At 36.5% G+C, this 23,173-nt stretch overlaps 1 protein-coding gene across 3 annotated transcripts in view; it reads left to right on the top strand.

The window, feature by feature from the left end:
* Positions 1-768: 768 nt before the first annotated feature.
* Positions 769-23,173, top strand: part of TENT2 (terminal nucleotidyltransferase 2) — a 60,729-nt gene continuing 38,324 nt past the window's right edge. For all 3 annotated transcript variants that reach the window (XM_019968100.2, XM_019968103.2, XM_070796881.1), the window contains exons 1-5: positions 769-911; positions 1,152-1,220; positions 7,419-7,592; positions 7,720-7,809; positions 11,275-11,512. In XM_019968100.2, coding sequence (XP_019823659.1) covers positions 7,456-7,592; positions 7,720-7,809; positions 11,275-11,512 — 465 coding nt within the window. In that variant the 5' untranslated portion in view covers positions 769-911; positions 1,152-1,220; positions 7,419-7,455. The remainder of the gene's footprint in view (positions 912-1,151; positions 1,221-7,418; positions 7,593-7,719; positions 7,810-11,274; positions 11,513-23,173) is intronic.

The following is a 23,173-nucleotide window of genomic DNA, read 5'->3' on the forward strand; positions in this document are numbered from 1 at the left end:
TGAGGTCCTGTGTATTTTAAAAGGACAATAAATACTGTTAACAGCTTTATACGAGTAAATCCGACAGCTTATATTTTCACAACTATTAAAGCTCACTCAAGAAGAAATACTAAATACTTTTTGAATTAGTGAATGCTAGCTACTACGGACAGGGACTAGTCCAGGCTTTATAGATAAATAAGGGTCCCCAAGCAGCTCTCAGATCATTAACGAGAAAAAAAAGAAATAAAGCTTAATACTGATCGGTGAAGAAGGGTGAGGGAAAAACTTGGTCAGGAGGCCAAGAAAAGCTTCTCTGGGAAAGAGTCACTCCATGCAGACAGGAAGGACCGGTAAAAAAAAAAAAAAAAAAAAATGCTTATCAGAATGTGAGCTTAGGGATGGGGTTCAGGGAAACCCTCTGCCTTTCTCAAGGAAGTCCCAGCCTCAACGCGCTCGCAGCTACGACCTTCCTCCAGCCTAACCGTGACGCCCCCAGCCGCGCGCCTGCACACTCGAGCGCCTGCGCATTCGAGCCAAGAGCTCGCAGGAGTGAGCGAGGCCGTTGCCGGAAGTATGACCTCCCGCTGCCTGTTCGCTGTTTCCATCCGGGTCACGTCGGTCTTCCGGGTATTTCCGATAGGGCTTTCTACGCCTCTTTTTTTCGGTTTCTTTTTAGTCTTCCGTCTCTTGCCACCGCCCCTGAGCTCCCACACCCTTGCCGGCCCTGCCTTTTCTTGTGTCGCTCCTCCCTGCTGCCGAGGCCGAGACTTGGCGCTCAGCCCGAAGCCAGGCCTATCCATTCCGCGTGGGCACTACCTCCTTTGGCTCGGGAGGAAGCTAGGACCAAGCGCGCCAGGCCGTCGCTCCTGGAGCTCCTGGGCTGGGGGTGCCGGTCGACCCTCCTGCGCAGTCCTTTCCCGAGGACACTTGTGAGTTAGCGGGTTTAAGAGAGGGAAGCCTCCCTGTAGGCCCGTTTGGGGGGCGCGGGGCGGGGCGCCGCGGCGCGCCGGAAACTTTTTCGAAAACTAGTGTTTTGTGTGGGAGGTTCCGGCGGTATCTCCTCAATATCCCAGAGGTCTGGGCGGCCCCCGGACTGCTGAATTTGCTGAAGCATTTTAGGAACTGTGACATTCTTCACTCATTTGTCTTCCTCGCGTCCCGTCCTCAAGTCTAGGACCAAACGAGGAAGAGCGTCTCGAGACTCTGCATGGGGTTTCAAAGGGTGGTGAAGAGCTAAGGTAAATACTTTGAAACTTAAGACTTTTCACTGAGTGGTTGTGAAATTGCCTCAGTTCTTCGAGTTACAGGAAAATGCACAGATTAGGACTCTGTCCGATTGTTGTGTACCCCCTGTGTTCTGTTTTTGCCCCCTCTTCAACTCTCTAGGCCAGAACGCGAAGGGGTACATGTGTCTCCCAACTTTTGAATCGTCCACGTTCCCTGCCTTGTTTGATTCTGTCTTACCTCTTTGTCTGAAATACCAGTTGTTTGTTTATATTGGTATACCAGTGAGGGGAACAAAAAAGAAACTGAAACTCAAGCTAAATTGGCAGCTTAACAGGTGTGTGGTGTGTGGTTTTCTACGGAAAGATCATAAGTGAATACTAAGTTCTATGTGTTTGTATTACAGGTAACATGCTACTTTTGTAAATACTCTCGTATGTTTCATTTCCGTAAGGCTTTTTAACATGGCATCGACAGCCTTGTACTGACAGTAACAATACTTTAAACAGTAGGAAATGTCCCGTAACGGGCTCTGTGTGGAATAGGCACTGAAGAAATGTTCCTTTGGAATCATGTGGCTCGATTATTTTTCAGCACTTGGATGCGATCTAATTCTTAATCAAATGGACGTCTCTTTCACAACCTATGGATGGGTTGACAAAGGATGAGCAGGATTTAGGAGTTAGACTTTTTGTATTGTGAAGAAGAGTAGTAAGTTTAGGGGATCAGAGGCATTTGGACAAAGTGGACAGATAACTGCAGATTCCACTTCCTAGGAAATCTTGATGAAGGAGTTTATGTAATCTTGAGTGTTCTGTAATTCTTTGGAGGAGGTCAAGTTTAGGATAGAAATTCCGATTTTTAAGTTACAGGACCAAAGGTTATATCACTAGGAATTACTTTGAAAACTACTCCATTACAGCCTTGTTTCATGTATGATTATTTACAGATAGACCTGTATAATTTCCCAGTAGGCTTGCTTAGTCAAGAAGTAATCCTTAAAAGTGTCTCTTTAATCTCTCCTTAAGGCAGGAACCAATGCAACAGTTTAAAGCAGTTCAAAGTTTATTCCATTGTGTAGTCAAGACAGATTGAGAAGTTGATAACTTTCAAACTAAGAAAAATAGGATACCACTAACATCTGCATTTTCTTTATCATAAAATTTCTTATACCTGGTACTGTGGATAATGTGGAGTAATCTTCTTTTTCTCTACTTGCTGAAAAAGCCTTTTATTCAGAATATAAGAAAAAAATTTAAAATTTTGTGGAAGTCCCCTTAAATCCGGTGTGATAGTAGTTTTGCTGGATTTTATTCTCAGAAACTTTGTTTTGTTTAAAAAATGATCCCTTATATTGTCTATTGTTTGTGTTTTTTTTTGTGAAGTTGCTTGGTAGTGTTTGACTCTTTGCGATCCAGTGGATGCTTTACCATCTAAGCCACCAGGGAAGCCCGATATTGTTTATAATAGGTTATTATTTTGGTGTCATTTTTATCTTCATCAGAATTAGTGTTGGAATGTATTAAGGGAGTAGATTTCCTTGTGGCGCGGGTGGGAAAGAATCTCCCTGAAATGCAGGAGACCCAGGTTCGATCCCTGGATTGGGAAGATCCCCTAGAGAAGGGAATGGCAATCCACTCCAGTACTCTTGCCTGGAGAATCCCACGGACAGAGGAGCCTGGTGGACTACAGTCCTTGGGGTGGGTTGCAAAGAGTCAGGGACGACTCTGTGTGTGTACCTTAATATTACTATCTTTGCGTGTCTGTTAATATTAAGAGAAATATTAGAAAGGAATAGAAATCCATGGGCTTTTGGTTTACTTCCTTATCTCTAGATGATTATGCAGGATACCTATTGGAAAGCATTGAATGTCATTGGTTAAATTCCCTAGGAATGATTCTCCCCACTTCCAAGGTGGGCCTAAATAAGCTGGACTTGAAGGCCAAAATTCATCTGAGGAGAACTGACAGATTCTTTGCTTTGGTGGTGCTCCAAAACCTTTGATGCTTATCTGGAATTTGGGATACACTGATTTAGGTAACTGCTCTAAAGTAACTAAGTATGCAATCATTCTTAGCTTTTAAGAGTACTTCTTTAGCTTTGAAGAGTACTTCTGGGCCACAAGACATCTTTTGACTTATTCTGTCCTTATTCTGACCTTATAATAGGATAGAAGTAAGCCCATAATCTGGGCTATTATGTCATTTTGGGTCTCAAGCATGAAGAAAATACAAACATATTTATACACATAAACAAAATATCTGGAGTTTTACCTATGGACTGGTTTAAATAAATCTGAATATAGAGTATTTTAATTCTAGTTTTTCTGAATACAAATTCCTTCTCTTATTTGATCAGATCCATATTGTATTGTCTGTATTACAGTAAAATTAAATATCAAGCACAGTTCTTTATAATGAATTGTATTTAATGTCATTTTCTCATGAATCCTATGACATAGTAATTGTTTTTTGGGAAGTTGGATCAGAGAAGCAGAGTCAGGGAGGCCAAGAAAGAGTATGAACCCAAGTAAAGGGAGAAGGTGGCATTAGTGACAGCCTTAGATCTGGCATTCTACTGTTATTGAGAGTACTTTTAATAAAGAATGCTGTGCAATCCTGCTTGGTTCAAGATATTGTCTCGAAGCAGCAAACAACAGGCTGGAGAAGGAAATGGCAACCCACTCCAGTGTTTGCCTGGAGAATCCAGGGACGGAGGAGCCTGGTGGGCTGCTGTCTATGGGGTCGCACAGAGTCAGACATGACTGAAGTGACTTAGCAGCAGCAGCAGCAAACATCAGAGAGTATAGTTTGGCAAACATTATAGGAATTAAAAAAAAAATCAGTCTCCTATAGCTGGAGAAAGGCATTCTGAAGAAAGCTGACAAACTCTCGTTTTCTGGAGGTAGCACCTTGTCTCTGGCACCTGGGTTGGGATCTGATGGTGGCTTTTCTGCACAATCTCTTATGAACTTTAAACTGGTGAGTCTCACTATGTATGGCTAGCCTAGGAAATTTTAATCTTTCAGAATTGAAAAGGAATAAAGTTTCTGTGAGTGGTTTATTTGTTTCTTCCCAGAGCTTTCTTTTTTTCCCTCTCCTGTTGTCTCCTGTTCTAGTTTTTCAAGCCATCTGGTCCCAATCTCCAGAGGCAATTATTATTTCTTTTAGTAGTATATATATTGTTTTCCTCTGTTGTTCTAAAAAAAAAGAAAACACAACTTTTATAACTTGTTTTTTAGATTGACATCTATTGAAAATGAGGATTTAGCACTTTTATGTAGCCTCTCTCATCATAAATTATGATGTATATAAACATGTAAATAATATGTAAAATATAATATAATAACATGTAATTATAAATAAATACAATGTAGTAAGTAATATATAAATATATTATAATTTTGGGCTTCCCAGGTGGTGCTAGTGGTAAAGAACCTGCCTGCCAGTGTAGGAGACATAAGAGATGTGGGTTTGATCCCTGGGTTTGGAAGATCCCCTGGAGGAGGACATGGCAACCCACTCCAGTATTCTTGCCTGGAGAATCGCCTGGACAGAGGAGCCTGGTGGGCTGTAGTCTGTAGGGTCTCAAAGAGTTGGACATGACTGAAGCAACTTCACCTGTATACATGTTATAATTTCTGTTTAAATCAATATGTTAAATATTCATGTTATTTTAAGAACTAAGTAGGTAACTGACTATATTTTCTTTTTTATATGACCTTTTGAGTGTGTTTTGTCTGTAGTTTCAGTAATTTATTTTTAACTTATTGCATTTCTTTCTAAGACTTTATTTATTTATTGACTGGTGGGTCTTCAGTGCTGCACACAGGCTTTTTCTAGTTGCTCAGAGTGGGAGCTACTCTTTATTGTTGTATGCGGGCTTCTCATTGCAGTGGCTTCTCTTGTTGCAGAGCACAGGCTCTAAATGCACCAGCTTCAGAAGTTGCAGTGGGTGGGCTCAGTAATTGTGGCGCATGGGCTTAGTTGCTCCAAGACATGTGGGATCTTCCAGGACCAGGGATTGAACTGACGTCCCTTGCATTGATTGTAAAGTTGATTCTCAACCACTGGGCCACCAGGAAGCCCCCACTTGCTACATTTCTGTTCCTATAATTAATTGTTTCTGCTCTGTTGGCCAAACTCTTCTCTGGTCAAATATATAAGGTAAACTATCAGTTCATTTTTTTTCCACCTTGGGTATCTTCTTGTAGCCCTCTGTTTATGTGTTCTATTTTAAGCTGTTGAGCTTCCCTTCACCACCATCCTGGAGAATTTACTGTCTCTGACCTGTGTGAGAACTCCCTTTTCCTAGATCTGGGATTTTCTTTTACTTTTTTCAATACCTTACATGTCTTGAAAGGGTTTTTATTCTCCTTTTGCACTGATACTATAATTGGGTATAGAATTATAGCTTGAAAGCATTTCCTACAGAAGCCTTGAAGGCATTCACTTCTTTGTCTTGTTTCCACTGTTGCTATTGAGTGGTCCAAAGCCATTTTGATTACCATCCCTTTGTGTGTTTCTTTTTTTTTAATTGTACAGTTGACTTACACTGTTGTGTTAATTTCTGCTATACAGCAAAGCGATTCAGTTATACATATGTATATACATTCTTTTTTTTTACATTCTTCTACATTATGGTTTATCTCAGAATGTTGAATATAGTTCCCTGTGCTTTACAGTAGGACCTTGTTACCTATTCACCCCATCCCTTTGTTTATAACATTTTCTTTCTCTGTAATATTTATAAGCTTCTTTTACCTGGTATTCTGAAATTTCACTGTAATATGCGCTTATATATATATGTGTATATAGATGTGTGTGTGTGTATCTTGTGCTCTTTACTCATTGGATCTTTTCAGTCTAAGTAAGGCTTGGTGTTCTTCAGTTCTGACCATGTTCTTGTTTTATTTTCTTGGTAATTCCTTTTCTGTTCTTTCTGGAACTTAAGTTGTGTTGGATGTTGGACCACCTGGTTGCTTATATTTTTCTCTTACTGTTTTGCCTCCTGTCTGCCCTCACCAGCTTTTCTTTCTTGTTCATTCCTCAGTGTTCTTTTAGCTTTCTGCTGGATATTTCTGCTTTTAATTTTGTAATTTCCAAGAGCCTTTCTTGCTTTTTAAACAACACATTCTTGTTTTACATATACAGTATTTTTTTCATTAATTATGAAATTAATGAGTTTTTTTTTCCTCTCATCTTTCGTTTGTTCCAAGTGTTTCTATTTATTACTAGGCCTTTTTAAAATTTTTAACTTCTGATGATCCATGACTGTTGTTTTTCTAGAAATCTAAATTGGAAGCTTCTGTGTGCCTAGGTAGGCAGTTCCGTAGTAGACTTCATTGTAGGTTTCTAGCAAGCTTAACATTTTCTTGGTGAACGACTGCTTCTATGTTACAGATTTCTTTGTTACCATATTATATGATTTCTCTTTCCATTATTTCATAGATGAATTTTTTAATTGCTTGTATTGGGAATATAAGCTGGGAATGCTATTTTTACTTTGTAGACTTTAATATTTGTTTTCAGTTTGTTTTTTTATCCCACTCTGTGAATTTACAGCCTTTTGGGGTCAGTCATTGCAAAGAATAAATATCTAGTCTCTTGGCAGGGGCAGTGAACGATTCTGATTGCGTTTTACATAGGTTTTCTCTGTTCCTGCAGAACAAACTCTCTTATTGGCTGTTGTTTTTATAAGTTGTTTAGAATTTGAGGGGAATCTCAGAGTTTTATAAATAGTTATTAGGTAATAAAATTCTATCCCTTGTTTGATCAGATCTGTAAGCTCTAAATCCTGGGACTTGGGTTGTCATATGAAGGCTTATGCTTTTGAATAAATTAAAATGGGGATAAATGTAAGAAATTGTAGATTTCATTAAATACATCTCTTGGGTGGTTTCTTTTTATTATCAAAGTATAATGGTGTTAACTTGATTTATAAGAGAGTTGTTGATAAGTTTATGACAGTAATTTATCATGAAGTTAGAAATTTGCATAGATTTTAGTGTCATTTGAATAATAGAGTTAATCTAGATTTAAAATTCATCATTATTATTTTGTTATGTATTTTGTGACTTAAGAGATCTATTTGAGAAAATAAATTTATAAATGAAATTTGTAACTTGGTAACTTTATTAAATAGTAGATACTGGTTATCAAAAAGTTCAGTGTCTTTAATCTATAATAATTTGTCTTTAAAACTATTCTAGGTAGAAGAATACATGTTGTCTTTTAGTGAACAAGAGCATGTTCCCAAACTCAATTTTGGGTCGCCCGCCTTTCACTCCAAACCATCAACAACATAATAACTTCTTTGCCCTGTCACCAAGTCTTTACTCACACCAGCAGCTTATAGATGCACAGTTCAGCTTTCACAATGCAGAGTAAGTGCACTGTTGTTTTGGCCCATGTTATTTGTAAGTTTCAGTTTGTGCTTGACACAGATCCTTTTTATATGAAACATTTGGAGTTAGAGGAAATGTTATCATGTTCTTTCTTTGTTTTTGGTAGCTTGTCTAGAGCTGTGTCATTACAACAGTTGACGTATGGAAATGTCAGTCCAATACAGACCTCAACTTCCCCATTATTTCGAGGAAGGAAGTAAGTATTTCTTACTTATTTGAAAAGAAAAATGTGCAGTTTTGGGAACTGTTTAACACTGTATCTTGTATTAAGTTAAATGGACACTAACCTACATTTTGTTTCCTGGGGTCTGTGCAGTCAGTCATGTAACAGCATTTTCAAACTTCTAAGTATTTAAAAAATTTTAGGGGTAACTATCTTCAAATAACTACTTTTAATTGTGTTTTTAACTAAAGTAGATGGGTTTCTGTATATTTGCTAGGGCTGCCATAACAGTACAACAGATTGGGTGACTAAAATAACAGATTAATTTTCTTAAAATTCTGGGGGCTAGAAGTCTGAGACCAGGGTGTTAGCAGGTTTGATTTCCTCTGAGGCCTCCCTCTTTGGCTTATAGATGGCTGCCTTCTTTCCTAATACTGTCATCCTTCTCTGTTTTCTGTGTCCTAATTATTCTTCGGAGGATACTAGTTATGTTGGATTAATAACCCCAGTTTAATTTAATTACTTCTTTAAAGGCCCTGTGTCCAAATAGATTTTGAAGTACTAGGGGTTAAGACTTAAATGTGAATTTGAGAGGACGTAATTCAGCTTATAACTCTATTAAAGTTTACTGTTTAATTTATCTTACACAGGTTCCACAATAAATATTATTATAGTGAAAGTTTCTATATGACATAAAGCTTTCTTTAGAGAAGTCAGGACTCAATTCACTTGAACCAATTTGATTAAAAGCAATTGATGTATCACAGGGTAATTTTGATAGAACTTTAGGGGTGAGTATTAAAATAAGCCTTGGCAATATTAGCAAGATACTGCTTTTTAAAGCCTGTATAAACATTCCATAACTTTTATGTACAATTAGAAATAACACTAGATAAGAATTACTGTTCACCCACTATGGCCTTCCCTCATACCTCAGTTGGTCAAGAATCCACCTGCAATGCAGGAGACCCCAGTTCCATTCCTGGGTTGGGAAGATCTGCTGGAGAAGGGATAGCCTACCCACTCCAGTATTCTTGGGCTTCCCTTGTGATTCAGCTGGTAAAGAATCCGCTTGCAATGCGGGAAGCCTGGGTTTGATCCCTGGGTTGGGAAGATCCCCTGGAGAAGGAAAAAGGCTACCCACTCCAGTATTCTGGCCTGGAGAAGTCCATGGACTGTACAGTCCATGGCATCACAAAAGGTCGGACGTGACTGAGCAACTTTCACTTCGCTATTGTGTTAGTTTCTGCCATACATCAACGTGAATCGGCCGTCGGCATACGTATGAGTGAGCTCCCTACATCACAGAGCAAATTCCCACTGGTTATCTATTTTATTCTTTACCCTGATAGCTAAGTTGGTAAAGAATCTGCCTGCAGTGTGAGACCTGGGTTCTATCCCTGAGTTGGAAAGATCCTCTAGAGAAGGGAAATGCTTCACACTCCAAAATTCTGGCCTAGAGGATTCCATGGACTATACAGTCGCAAAGAGTCAGACACAACTGAGCGACTTTCAGTTTGCAGCTTCCTTGGTGGCTCAGTTGGTAAAGAGGCTACCTGCAATGCAGGAGACTTGGGTTCGATCTCTGGATCGGGAAGATCCCCTGGAGAAGGGAATGGCAACCCACTCTAGTATTCTTGCCTGGAGAATTCCATGGACAGAGGAGCCTGGAGCAACTAACTCCTGGAGCAACACAACTGAGCAACTAACACTTTCACTGTGTTCAGTTCAGTCTCTCCTTTGTGCCCAACTCTTTGCGACCCCTATGGACTATAGCATGCCAGGCTTCCCTGTCCATCGCCAACTCCCGGAGCCTACTCAAACTCATGTCCATCGCGTTGGTGATGCCATCCAACCATCTCAGCCTCTGTCGTCCCCTTCTCCTCCCGCCTTCAGTCTTTCCCAGCATCAGGGTCTTTTCCAGTGAGTCGATTCTTTGCATCAGGTGGCCAAAGTATTGGAGTTTCAGCTTCACCATCAATCCTTCACTGTGTAGAGTAGGCATTGTTCTAAGGACTTTGCAAATAATGGTTTGACAAAGTTTTACAACAATTTGTGAGGTAAGTACTGTTACCCCTCTTCTGTTGAGAAAGTTGAAGCACACAGAGGTAATGAATTGGGTGGAAAACTGTATCATGATGCTTAACATACTGACTTCATTTAAATTTTTGTGTTCTAGAAATTGTCTTGATAGCCCCATTTGTGAATCATGAGTGAAAATAAATTCCATTAGTTCATAATTATATATATATTTAAACTTAACATTGACATTCTCAATAGAAATATTCATTATGTAAAGCTCTGAATTTTATGTTTAAAAATATTAAATGTATACTTATGTTTTTAGCACTTGTATACCTTTATTGTAAGTAGGAATTCTAGTTATTTTGTGGGTCTGTCAGAGAGAGAGTAATTGACGTAATCCCAAAAGAATATTAAAAACCTTCAGGTGGCTATGACCCATAAAATTTTAGAGTTAAACAAAAGGATAATTTCTTGTGGTTTAAACAACTTAGTAATATTCATTTAAGTAAATACTATTTTTCCCAACAAATAATTACTTTTAAGTTGTTTTCTCTTTTTTATTTTGAATATTTTTAAGCTTCCAGAAAATTTTGAAAAATAGTACAGCGAGCACCTGTATGTGGTTTTCCTAGATTCATCAGTTTTGCTAAATTTTGTTTTATTCTTCCTGTTTGCTTCCCTACCCCACCACTTTTTTCTGAACCATGTGAAAGAAAGTTGGTGACATTGTTTCACTTTATCCCAAAGCACATCAGTGCATTTCTCCTAAGGACAAGGACATTCTCTTGTATAACTAAAAATATATCAGTCATGACCAAGAATTTAACATGAATACAAGACTGTTATATTGTATATAATACTGTTATATTGAACTATATAAGTAGAGTTCGTTTTCAGACTAGTTTAGTTATCTAGTGTTTTTATAGTTAAAAAAAAACAAAAAAACAAAAAACCGGCTCTCTTAATTTGGTCTTTCCTGCTGATAAACCAGAACATAGGTGGACTCCCAAGATCCTTTTTTTATGTACAGCACTCAGTTCACTTAATCTTATCCTCCTTATGTTAGAGTTTGGATCTTTTATTGTTAGTGATTCTATAAATAGAGATTTTCCTACCAAGTTTTTGTTGCTGATATGAAATATTGTGGTAGTTCAAATGCAAGAGACTAACCTTGATATATATATTGGTTTGTTTTTTTAAAAATATGCATTATTATACATTTTTTCTAAAGGTGTCTCTTTTAAAAAAAAAAAAGGAGGGCGGGGGAGGGAGAGGCAAAAAAATAAATAAATAAATAAATAAATAAAGGTGTCTCTTTATACTGACAATATTTTATGGTTCATTTAGAGCTAATAACATGGCCTTGCTGAAAAAGTCAGTATTTTCATCTATTATTTATATATTTTAAATTTTTTTCTATTTGTTATGGGAAAGTTATATCTTTAATCACTAAGGTATGTTGCTTGTTTTCAGGAGATTAAGCGATGAAAAGAATCTTCCTCTTGATGGTAAACGGCAGCGTTTTCATTCACCCCACCAAGAGCCAACTATAGTTAACCACATAGTGCCTTTATCAGATGAAAGAAGATACTCAATGTCACCATTGTTTCATACACACTATGTACCAGATATAGTCAGATGTGTTCCACCTTTTCGAGAAATATCAATTTTAGAACCTAGAGAAATCACACTGCCTGAGGCCAAAGATAAGGTAATTTTAATATAGACTTTAGTTTTATCTTTTGAGAAGTTAATATAAATAGTATATTAAAAGTGTCAGAAATATCTAATGTCTTGGATTAGGTAGAACATGCCCGTTTTCTGTACTATTTAAAAGACTATTCAACATAGTTTCCTATCTAAATTTGATTCTTTGATTTTTGTGAGCTGTTCTTTGGAAATGAAGCTTTCATATCAGGATGTCAGATTTTCTCTGATTCATAAAAATCTGGGATAAGAGCCTAAAAGAGTTGATTTCTTAGTTTAGAGAATTCTCTTGTTACCTATTCTCTTATAGTAAAATAAGCTTTCATATGGATACTGTAGTAAAGTATTAAAAAGCATGTTTTTCCTTGGTATATATTTTTTTTTTTTGGTATATTTGTTTTTATCATGAGGTTTTTAATGTCAAGAATAGAGAACCCAGGAGTCAGTGAGAAAATAATACTTTCTTATATTACTGATATGATATGTGATATGATCAAGGAAGATTTATCAAAAACATTATTTGGAAAACAATTTAAAATAAATGAAGCTATTTCAGTAATACTTCTTGGAAAATGACATCAGCATTGGGGAATAATGAGTTAATACCAATATTAGAAGCATGTCTCTTCTGCCCCCCCCATATTTAGTGAAACTCTTAAAAAAGCATTCTGGCTAATTTAGAGGAGTTTATAATGTAAAAATCTGCATTCTTTTGAATTGTCTGCAGCTTATATTTGTTGTTTTTGCATTTTCAAAGCTGCTTTACCTTTGAGAAATACCACATTTGTAGACTAAGGAGAATGGGCCTGGAGAGTGTAGTGATTTTGTTTTACTCATCTTTCCATTCCTAGCAAGCAGCATAGGTCTGAAACATAGTAAATGTTCAGAAAATGTTGGGTCAAAAAGGGAATACTCTCTTCATTCCTTGCTTGTGCCACTTTTTATTCTGCTATCATTCTTTTTTTCTTTAATTGAGATGCAATTTTATCATAAAATTCACTCCATCAAAGTGTATAATTCAGTGGTTTTTATTATATTCAGAAGGCAGTGCAGCCATTACCAATTTCTAATTCCAGTACATTTTCATCACCTATAGAAGACACTTTGTACCCAGCAGCAATCGCTTTCTTATCTCTGCCTGTCTCCCCCAGCCTCTGGCAACCAGTACTGATTTTTTATCTCTATGGATTTGCTTATTTTGAACATTTCATATAAATGGAATCATACAGTACGTGGTGTTGCTTCTTTCAGTTAGCATGTTTTCACGACTCATCCTTGTCATAGCAATTCTCAGTTCTTTATTCCTCCTTATAGCTGAATAAGAGGACACTTACCTGGTAGCTCAGTTGATGACGAATCTGCCTGCAGTGCAGGAGACCTGGGTTTGATCCCTGGGAACAGAAGATCCCCTGGAGAAGAAATTGGCAACCCACTCCAGTATTCTTGTCTGGAAAATCCTGTGGACAGAGGAGCCTAGTGGACTACACAGCCCATGGGGTCACAAGAGTCGAACACAACTTAGTGACTAAACCACCACCATAGGGGAATACTATTCCATTGTATAGATATACCATATTTTATTTATGCATTCCTCAGTTGATGGGATTGGGAGGTATTTCAGAATATTGCTGCTGCAAGTATCTGTGTATAAGTTTTTGTACATGATGTTTTCATTTCTCTTGGGTCTATACTCAGGTGAAATTGCTGAGTTATGTGGTAGCGCTATGTATAACTTTTTGAGGACTTGCCAAAGTGTTTTCTAAAGTGGCTGCATCATTTTACATTTCTGCCAGCAGTGTGTGAGTGATCCAGTTTCTCTTCATCCTTGGCAAAACTTAATATTTGTCTTCTTGATTATAACCATTGTAATGGGTATGAAATGGAATCTCATTGTGATTTTGGTTTACATTTCCCTAATAACTAATGATGCTGATCATCTTTTCATTTGTGTGTTAGCCATTTGTATATCTTCTTTAGAGAATTGTCTATTCAGATCCTTTGTCTGTTTTAATTTTTAATTGTCAAGTTGTAATAGTTCTTTATATGTTCTGAATACTGGACATGTACCAGATATATAATTTGCAGATATATTCTTGTGTTCTGTGCTTTGTCTTTTTACTTTTTTGATGATGCACTTTGAAGCATAAAAGCTTTTCATGTTAATGAAATCCAATTTATTTGTTTTTCTTTGGTTTCCTGAGCTTTTGGTATTATATCTAAGAAAACGTTGCCTAATCCAGGGTCACAAAAATTAATGCCTCTGTTATTCTAAGAGTTTTATAGTGTTAGCTCTTAGATTTAGGTCTTTGATCCATTGAATTAATTTTTATATATGATATTAAGGTAGGGAGGTGTAAGTTCTTTTTTGCTCTTGGTCCAGTTGTCTCAGGACTATTTATAAAAATGGCTGTCATTCTTTATTCTTACTATGAAGTAGGAGAAGCATTTAGGCGATATCAGTGGGAGGAAAGAGAAAGCAAACTAACTTCAAAGTTTTGATACCCCATTTCAGCACCTCTCAGTTCTTTGTCCTTTCTTTGCTTTCTCATTTTAAAGAAACTTACGTAATATTGTATTGTGAAAGCCTGCAGTAGAAATCAAATCAGGGCAATACTTTGAATGGAGATATAACAACCTTTTACTCTATGTGGGTTTTTGATATATGTATGTAGATAGGGCCATATAAAAATTTTTAATAGAAGGATAATTACTTTACAATGTTGTGTTGGTTTCTGCCATACATCAACATGAATCAGCCATAGGCCCATTTTTTATGGAATATATTATGCATACTTATTGAAGCTCTCAATTTCCACTCCAGTATTCTTGTTTGGAGAATCCCATGGACAGAGGAGCCTCGCGGGCTACAGTCCGTGGGGTCACAAAGAGTTTGGACACGACTAAGCAACTAACACACACACATATTTGTAAATAGTTAAATATTGGAACTGACTTCTGCATATGGATAAGGTTTATTAATATATTGAGTCTCAGTAAATTTAATAACATTAGTCAGGATAAATCATCTAGTAAAATATGGTTCCATATCAATAACCTTTTCTTTGCTTAGTAGCATAGAAAAAAATTCCCCTAAATCTTATGCTTTTGGCATAAGCATTTAACCTCAAGGGATAAAGATTATTAGTAGTATTCTATTGTTAAGCCAGCTTCTTTGAGTGTTACTCTTACTTGCCAGTTCTGGGAGAAAGAAGGCAAGTTCATTTCTGTGTTCATTCTTTAAATGAACACTTTTTAAGAAAACTAACATTTATTAATGTCTCTTCTCTTCCAGGCATTCTACATATGCTATGTCATTTAGTCTTTTCAACAACCCCATGACATGGATATTATCCTAATTTTACTGAGGCTCAGAAAGCTAAATAACTTGCTCAAGGTCACAGCTAGTAAGTGACACTATGAAGATTTGACCTTTGTCTCTAATAATATAAAGAGAAGGAACTTAAGATGCTTAAAATGAAGGGTAGGGAGATGACATTCTTAGAATTGACTATAAAAGTAGGTCATCTGTGAGAGTAAAATCTAATATTTACTGAGTGTCTTTCTTTGTCAACAGTTTGTATGGTTTATCTCTGCTGGATTTCAAGATGCGTGGGAGGTTCAATGAGAGATAAAGTGGAGCAGCAGTTTGAGACCTTGAATTGCACAGTAGAAGACCATTGAAGGTTTATGAGTAGAGGACTAGCACAATTAGATTTGCATTTGGGAGAAGATAATTTTTGCAGTTTAGTGGAGTTTGGTTTGGAATAAGGAGGGCCTGGAAAGAGGTATAATTACCTTGAAGGCTATTAATTGTTAAATTTTTTTCAGATGAGAGATGCTGGAGATTTCAGTTATGGTGGATGGTGGTAAAAAAGATGTGAGAGACCATGCATAAAGAAAATTGATACCTGTGTGGAGTGATTGTGGGGGAGAGGGAGAGAGAGAGATCAGCGGCTTTAATGATTTGGACTGTTAACAGAGATGAGGAACCCAGATTTTGAGTGTTCAAGCTGATTGAGGAAGTAGTAGTCAAGAGTTATGTTCCTCAGCGCTTGGAACTATGGGAAATCTGCTGTAACATTTGTCTTCTTGAATGGCCTCATGTTCTGCAGATTGCATGCTAAGGCCATGGGAAATAGGGCTTGAGAGTACACTATGCAAAACCTAAACAGTTTTGGAACCAGAACGCTCTGAAGAACAATAATCAGTCCCTTAGAAAATGACCTGGATAGATCAGGTATGTGGCTTAGCCTGGTTGGGTGCTATTGCAAGGGATATTAAAAAATATACAGTACACAGTTGACATATGCTGCCTTGGGGGGGTCACTGAGACAAGGCAGTTAAAGTGGAGCTGTGAGTGAGTGAGTCAGCTGTTAAGTAAGTCTCTGAAGGAAATATACCAGCGGAGAGCTCCGTGAGGGTTGGGGTATGCTTAGTGCTTTTCGAGTGGGGATCCTAGATGTAGACACTTAGCTTTAGTTGATTTAGATCTGTAAGGACTCCTTGTGAGCAGCCAAGCTAAGGGTTTTTGTTGTTTTTTTTTTGTAAAGGTTACAATTCCACAATTTCTGCTCCACATACAAATCAGTCCAATTAATACATTAAATTGATACCATTGCCTTATTTATCCATCGTCTGTAAGCTAATTGGTATTGAAGAAAAACGTGTTGTAGCTGAGCTGTCCGTATATATTTCAGAAGCACGGTTGGGGCCCGAGATACGAATACCTGCAATAAAAGTGACAGTTGAACTCCTGAAGTAGATTAGATTCTGTATTTTTTTTTTTTTTAAGTAATCAACAAAAATTTATGAGTGCTGGCTATATGCTAAAATGTTGTTACAGCATTTTTCTAAATATTCATGGTCTCTTTACCATGCACATACATCATAGTGAGAGGGAGAGCCATTAGAAATAGTCATGCAAATTGCAGCTTTATATATTTATAAGTGTTATAAAGGACAAGTGCAGAGTTATCTCCATGATGGTGTGGAGATAATATTTGAGCTGAGATCTGAAGGGTGAGTAGGAGTTAATCAGTGAAGAGTGTTGGAGGTGGAGAGAAGGAACAGTGAGTCTGAAGGTTTACTGTGTGATAGAAAGGAGCATGCAGTCTGCGGAGAATTGAAAGGCCATATGGTGGCTAGAGTTTGGTTGATTTAGGGGGAAAATTGCTGAAGTGTGGTAGGAGAAGTGGGGAATCAGGCAGATCATGCAGGGACTTTTGTATATCATTTTAGTTTTCACCTAAGAACTTTGATAAGCTATTCAGGGTCATCTTTTAAGCAAGAAAGAGATGAGTTAAAAATTGTTTTGACTTCATTTTAAGCAGTTGCACAAATGTGGAAGTAGGAAGTTATTATTGGATACTAGGTAAAAGGTAATGGTGCTTTGAATTAGGAAGTGCTGATAGTTAAGATGAACAAAAATTGATGGGTTTAAACTGTGTTGGGGAAAGTGAAATTGATGGGATTTGATGATGCGTTATTAGATTAGGTCATCTAAGCCTGTGTACTGTTGATGTTTTAGACCAACTTTGGTATGGAGGGACTATCCCCTGCATCTTAGGGTGTTTTAGCCACATTTCTGACTTCACTCACTAGATGCCAGTAATCCTTGGTTATGAGAACCAAAAATGTCTTAAGACATTAACAGATGTCTCCTGGGGGGCAGAAGTGCCTCTAGTTGAGAGAGAACCACTGGTTTAGATAGAGAAGATACTGAGGATTACTCCCAAGTTTCTGGCTTCTATAACTGGGTGTATGGTGGTACTGTTCACTGAGACAGAACAAAAGGCAAGAGGAGCCAGATAAAGGAGTATGTGTGTTTAATAGGAATTGGAGGGTGAGCAGGTATCTTTTGAGTTCTGTGTACATATTGTTTTAAACATACATTTGGAACATCAAATTAGATATTAGGAGTTGATAGTTGAATGTATATTGATCTGGAACTCAAAGGAAAGGTATTGACCAGAAGTGTACATTTGGTGATCATCGGCATATAGATGATAATTGAAGCTAAGAGTATGGATATGATTGTCTAGGGAGAGAGGAGACCGTGGATCATTGAAATAGGTTGAGGAAAGAGTGGGAAAATAAATGGAAACTAAGCATGTTTACAACTGTTTGGGGAAGTTTGGCTGTGAAGGGGAGAGCCAGAGATGGAAAGGTGGAACAAAGGAGTTTTTTTAAATTTTGTTTTTGAGGTGGAAGAAAGTTTAAGCACATGTAAATATTTATTGGAAAAATTCAGTCAAGAGAGAAAAATTGATTACTGTGGGAAAAAAAAGTATAATTATGAATAAGATTCCTTAGAAGGTGGAAAGGGTGTGGGTCCTGCTTATATGTGGAGACATTGGCTTTAGGCAAGAGAGAATTTTTTTGAAACTGGAAGATAGGAGGAAAGGATAGGTGTAGTTACAAGAAAGTTTGTAGATATGGTATGGAAGAGTTCCCATAGTTGAATGGCTTCTTCATATTTTCTCTCTGAATTACTGTTGCAAGGTCATCTGTTGAGAGTAGAGAGGATGAAGTGGGATATATGTGTTTTAAGAACAGTGGAGATGGTTTGAAGTAGTGTTTACTACTTCAGGTTAATCAGAGAAGCAGAGTGGAGAAGGTTTGACACAGTATTTGCTAGGTAGTGTAGAGGGCTCACTCAACATTGGTGATAATGAATTTATTATTAATAATAATGAATCAGCTGCTTTAGTAAGTTCTAGGGGAATGTATTAAAAGTTTTGATTAGTTTGAAAATTAATTCTGTTTTGAAACCTAAAAAATTAAGATTATGAAAATGAATATGTTTTAAGTTTAAATTGTTTCTCCATTTTAAAGTCTTCTCTGTTTTTGAAGTCATTGTATTAGCAAACAAAACTTTTAAAGTAAAAAAATTCAAATACTTTTCTGAATTTTAACTTTTGTTTCATAGTATCTTTAGATGGAGATGTAGTTGCCTGGACAAAAAAAAATGGAGGTTTAGAGGAATCAGAGTTATCTGAGCTCCTGAATTTCATCTATTAAAAATGTTCTTCAGAAATTCTGGGTAGTTCGAAGATAACAATGTGAATTGAAGTAATTGATTCTGAATTTTGAGTTGAGATGAGGATAGGCTGAGGTTTTCTTGGTACTGACTGTAAAGTAAAAATATAATTATGAGTGAATTGTTTAAGATATCTTGTGTAATTTTAATTTTGGAAAGGAGTAAGTTTTATGGAGCCTCTTGGCACCCTGGGGAAACATTTGTTTGGGGACAGTTACCTTACAGATTTCTGAGAGGCTTTATCTTTAAAAATTTCAGTATTTGACCTTATTTAGAAACAACAAATTGAAAAAGGGGATAAAATATTTGTAAATTATTGGTTCACTGAATTTCAAGCAGTTGAAATATGTATTTGCCTGCATCTATCATTTTTTTTCCCAGCATTACTTAGATATGAGTAATATCTAAGGCAAATAAAAATCATAAATACTTAAGGTATACATGATGCTTTGATATATGTATACACTGAAATGATTACCATAATCAAGATAATTAACATTCATCACCTCACATTTTTTTTTTGTGATCAGAACATTTAAATTTATTCTCTAAGCAAATTTCAAGTGTTCTGTACATTGTTATTAACTATATTCACCATATTGTACTTTATGTCTCCATATCTAGTTTATCTTATAACTAAAAGTTTATACCCTTTGGTCAACATTTCCCCGTTTTCCTTATCCTGCTCCCTTCCCTAATAACTACCATTGCACTCTCTGCTACCATGAATTTGACTTTTTTAGATTCCATGTGTGAAATCATACAGTGTTTATCTTTTTGTGTCCAGCTCATTTCATTTATCTTAATGTCTTCCAGATTCATCCATGTTGCAAGTGGCAGAATTTCCATTTTTTTTAGGCCAAATAATATTTCATTGTGTAGGTGTATACAGACACCCCACATTTTCTTTGTCAGTGGACAGTTAAGTTTCTGTATCTAGGCTACTCTGAATAACACTGCAGTGAACACGGGAGTGCAGACTCCTTGTTGAGATAGATACTCTTTTCCTTTGGATGTGTACCCAGTCCTGGGGTTGCTGGAACACACGGTAGTTCTGTTTTTAGTTCTTTGAGGAGGCGTCGTGCTGTTTTCCGATATGGTTGTCCGATTTACATCCTACCCGTGGTGTATAAGAATTCCCTTTTCTCTGGATCCTTGCCAACACTTACCTTGTGCTTTTTGGTAATTGCCATCCTAACAAGTGTGAAGTGATATCTCATTGTGGTTTTGATTTGTGTTTTCCTGATGCTTGGTAACGCTGCACATCTTTTCACGTACCTGTTGACCATTTGTATGCCTTCTTTAAAAAAAAATGTCTCTTTAGGTCTTTTGTCCTTTTTTAAATTGGATCATTTGTATTTTTGTTAGAGTTGTGTGAGTTTCTTATGTATTTTGGATATTAACCCCTTTTCAGGTACATAGTTTGTAAATATTTTCTCCTATTCTGTATGTCACTTTCTCTTTTCTTTCTCGCTCTTTTTTAATTGTTATTTTACAGAAATATTTTTGTTTTACATAGTTCCACTTCTGGTTTTTGCTTTTGTTGCCTGTGTTTTTGGTATTAAAATCCAAAAAATCATTGTCAAGACAAACATCATGGAGCTTTCCCCTTATCTTTTCTTCAGGAGTGCACTGTTTCAGGTTTTGAATTTAAGTCTTTAATTCATTTTGAATTAATTATTGTGTATGTTGTAAGATAAGGCTCCAATTTCATCTTTTTGCATGTGGATATCCAATTTTCTCAACATTGTTGAAGACTGTCCTTTTTCTGTTGTATAGTCTTGACACCCTTTAGTTAACCATATGTGTGTGGGTTTCTTTCTTGGACTCTCTGTTATGTTCACTGGTCTGTGTGTTCATTTTTATGTCAGTACCATACTATTTAATGATTACTACAGCTTTGTAATAGAATTGGAAATCAGAAAGTGTAATTTCTCCAAGCTTTGTTCTTTTTGCTCAAGATTGCTGTAGCTGTTCTGGGTCGTTGGTGGGTCCATAGGCATTTTAGGATTGCTTTTTCTATTTCTGCGAGAAATGCCATTGGAATTTTGATAGAGATTGCGTTGAATCTGTAGATTGCTATAGATACTATGGACATTTTAATAATTTTAATTCTTCTGATCCATGATTGGGTATCTGTCCGTTTATTTATAGTCTTTAATTTCTTTCATCATTGTTTTATAGTTTTCAGTGTACAGCTTTTTTACCTCAGTGGTTAAATTTATTCTTAGGGCTCTATAATGTATGTGTCAGTCAAATTTTTAAAGCCACTGAGATGTAGATTCATGTAAAAAATTTAGACCAATGTCAGCCCAAGAGATCCTCAAATGAAAGCTTGCTTTGTTTTCTTCGTCCTCCTTTTATTAGGCAGTTTTCTCTTGACTAAGGTCAGGTGATTGTATGTGCCTAAAAACAATCAGGCTTCAGGGAAAAAAATCAGTTATTCAGACTGCCTAATCATTGTATTAGTTGATGAATTAGGAAGGCTCTAATTTGTGGCCATACAAAAAAACAGTACTTTAACATGCTAGTGAGGAGTGGGTTGTTTTCAGTATGAGGTTTTCCTGATTCTGTTTTACTTACTTTGAAGAGAAAAGGAATTCAGCATCAAGAATGAATTTAAACTTTTAATTCATATCTAGCTTTATTTTACTCAGTAATTAGTACCAGCTTTTCCTACAGTTTCATGTGTAACAAAGAATGAGACAATGAAGAACCTGAGGAATTGTCAGTTTTTGTTGAAGTGTTTGTGACCTAACGGCCTGTTTTTTGTACCATATTTAACTTTATTTCTTCTGTCTTGAAAGCTCATTGCTATTTTGTGTTTGTTGTTTGTAGATAGCACTTACGTTTAACCAAAACCTGTTGCTCTTTTTCATGTATTGTAGAAAATGATCAAGTTTTGATACTCCCAGCTGAAAGGTTTATTTACTTTATTTTATATGGGGACCCAGCTTCTAGGGACAGATGGAGAATCTACTGAGAATACCATGCAAAAGTTATACCTGAAACTTTACTGGCTCATTTAAAAACTTTTCTGACTCTAAATCAATACCTAACTTGTCTTTAGTGGCTTGTGTTGATCTCAGACAGTGATAGCCTTATTCGTAATTTGGTTTGAGTTTGAGGAGCTTCCCTGGTGGCTCAGATGGTAAAGCGTCTGCCTGCAATGTGGGAAACCTGGGTTCGATCCCTGGGTTGGAAACATCCCCTGGAGAAGGAAATGGCAACCCTTGCCTAGAAAATTCCATGATGGAAGAGCCTGGTAGGCTACAGCCCATGGGGTTGCAAAGAGTCGGAGATGACTGAGTGACTTCATTTTCTTTCTTTCTTTCATTTGAGGATAGGTTATAATATTTTTTAGGAAAATTGAATATTGATATTTGGAAAAAATATTTTAATATTTTAAATCTGTATTAGGAAACTTATTTTCTTATGCAATTTTGCAAAGATATAATTTTTACATACAGTGGGAAATATATCTTGTACAAGTAATTTAAAAGTAATAGATCTGGCAGGCAGCCTAACCTGTAGTATTATAGAGATTTAAGCAAATTTAAGAATAATTTGTTTTACAGATACTTTGTTGCAATAGGTTTTTTTTAAACTAAGGAAAACAAGGAACGTTTTACTTTTGAATGAAACAAAAGTTTTTGAAATGCCATTATGCATAGTCAGCTTGTTATTACATATACGATCTAAATATTTTTTTGCTTGATTTTTAGCCAGGATTTCATATCAGACATTCTTCTTTTTTTCCCGGTTATAAGGCCATTGAGACATCTTTTGAAATATTTCTCTAAGTCTTGTTTCAGCATATATGTACATTTCTTTTTGTGTTTTTTTCTCATCTGGACTCTATATATCTGTTCTAAGATACAGTAGCATAATTTGACAATGTGAATCCATAATGTGACTAGACAGGAAGGAAAATTTATTTGTATAAAAATCTGTTAGATCTCCATTATAGTACTTGAGAGAGAAGAAATTTTCCCAGACCGTAGAAAAGGGAGAGGAGCAAATATGTGGAATTTCATATTTTCTACCTAATAATAATTTTTTTCATATGTGAGTGTTTCTACATGAACATAGTCATTCTAATGAAAGAATTTTATTTTTTGGCTGTGCTATGCAGCTTGAGGAATCTTGGTTCCCTGACCGGGGATTGAGCCGAGCCCTGGGCCCAGCCATGCAGTGAAAGCACCAAGTTTTAATCACTTGATCTCCAGGGAATTCCCAAGAAATTTTTCTCTTTGTTATTCAACAGATGTAGAGTATATGTTCTGACTTATAGCAGTTTTGATCTGCCTGATTCTCTAGATCAAGGAGTTGACACAACTTTTTTGATAAAGGGCCAATTAATAAATTCTAGACATGTGAACTACGTGGGCCCTGTCTCCTTTTCTTTCTTTTTTAAGCAATGCTTTAAAAATGTAAGAATCAGTTGGTTAGTCCTACAGAACAGTCCAGAGGCAGTTTTTGGCCTACAGGTCAAGGTTTGCCAACCCTGCTCTAGGTAGATAAAACTTGATTATTTAAGTGCCATTTAAAATTTTAGATTAACCAGTTTAACTGGAGACCTTTTAAAAATCTCTTTGTAAATATGAATGCCTTAAAAAGCTTTTT

Source organism: Bos indicus, chromosome 10 (assembly GCF_029378745.1).
Source record: "Bos indicus isolate NIAB-ARS_2022 breed Sahiwal x Tharparkar chromosome 10, NIAB-ARS_B.indTharparkar_mat_pri_1.0, whole genome shotgun sequence".
NCBI classification, from domain to species: domain Eukaryota; kingdom Metazoa; phylum Chordata; class Mammalia; order Artiodactyla; family Bovidae; genus Bos; species Bos indicus.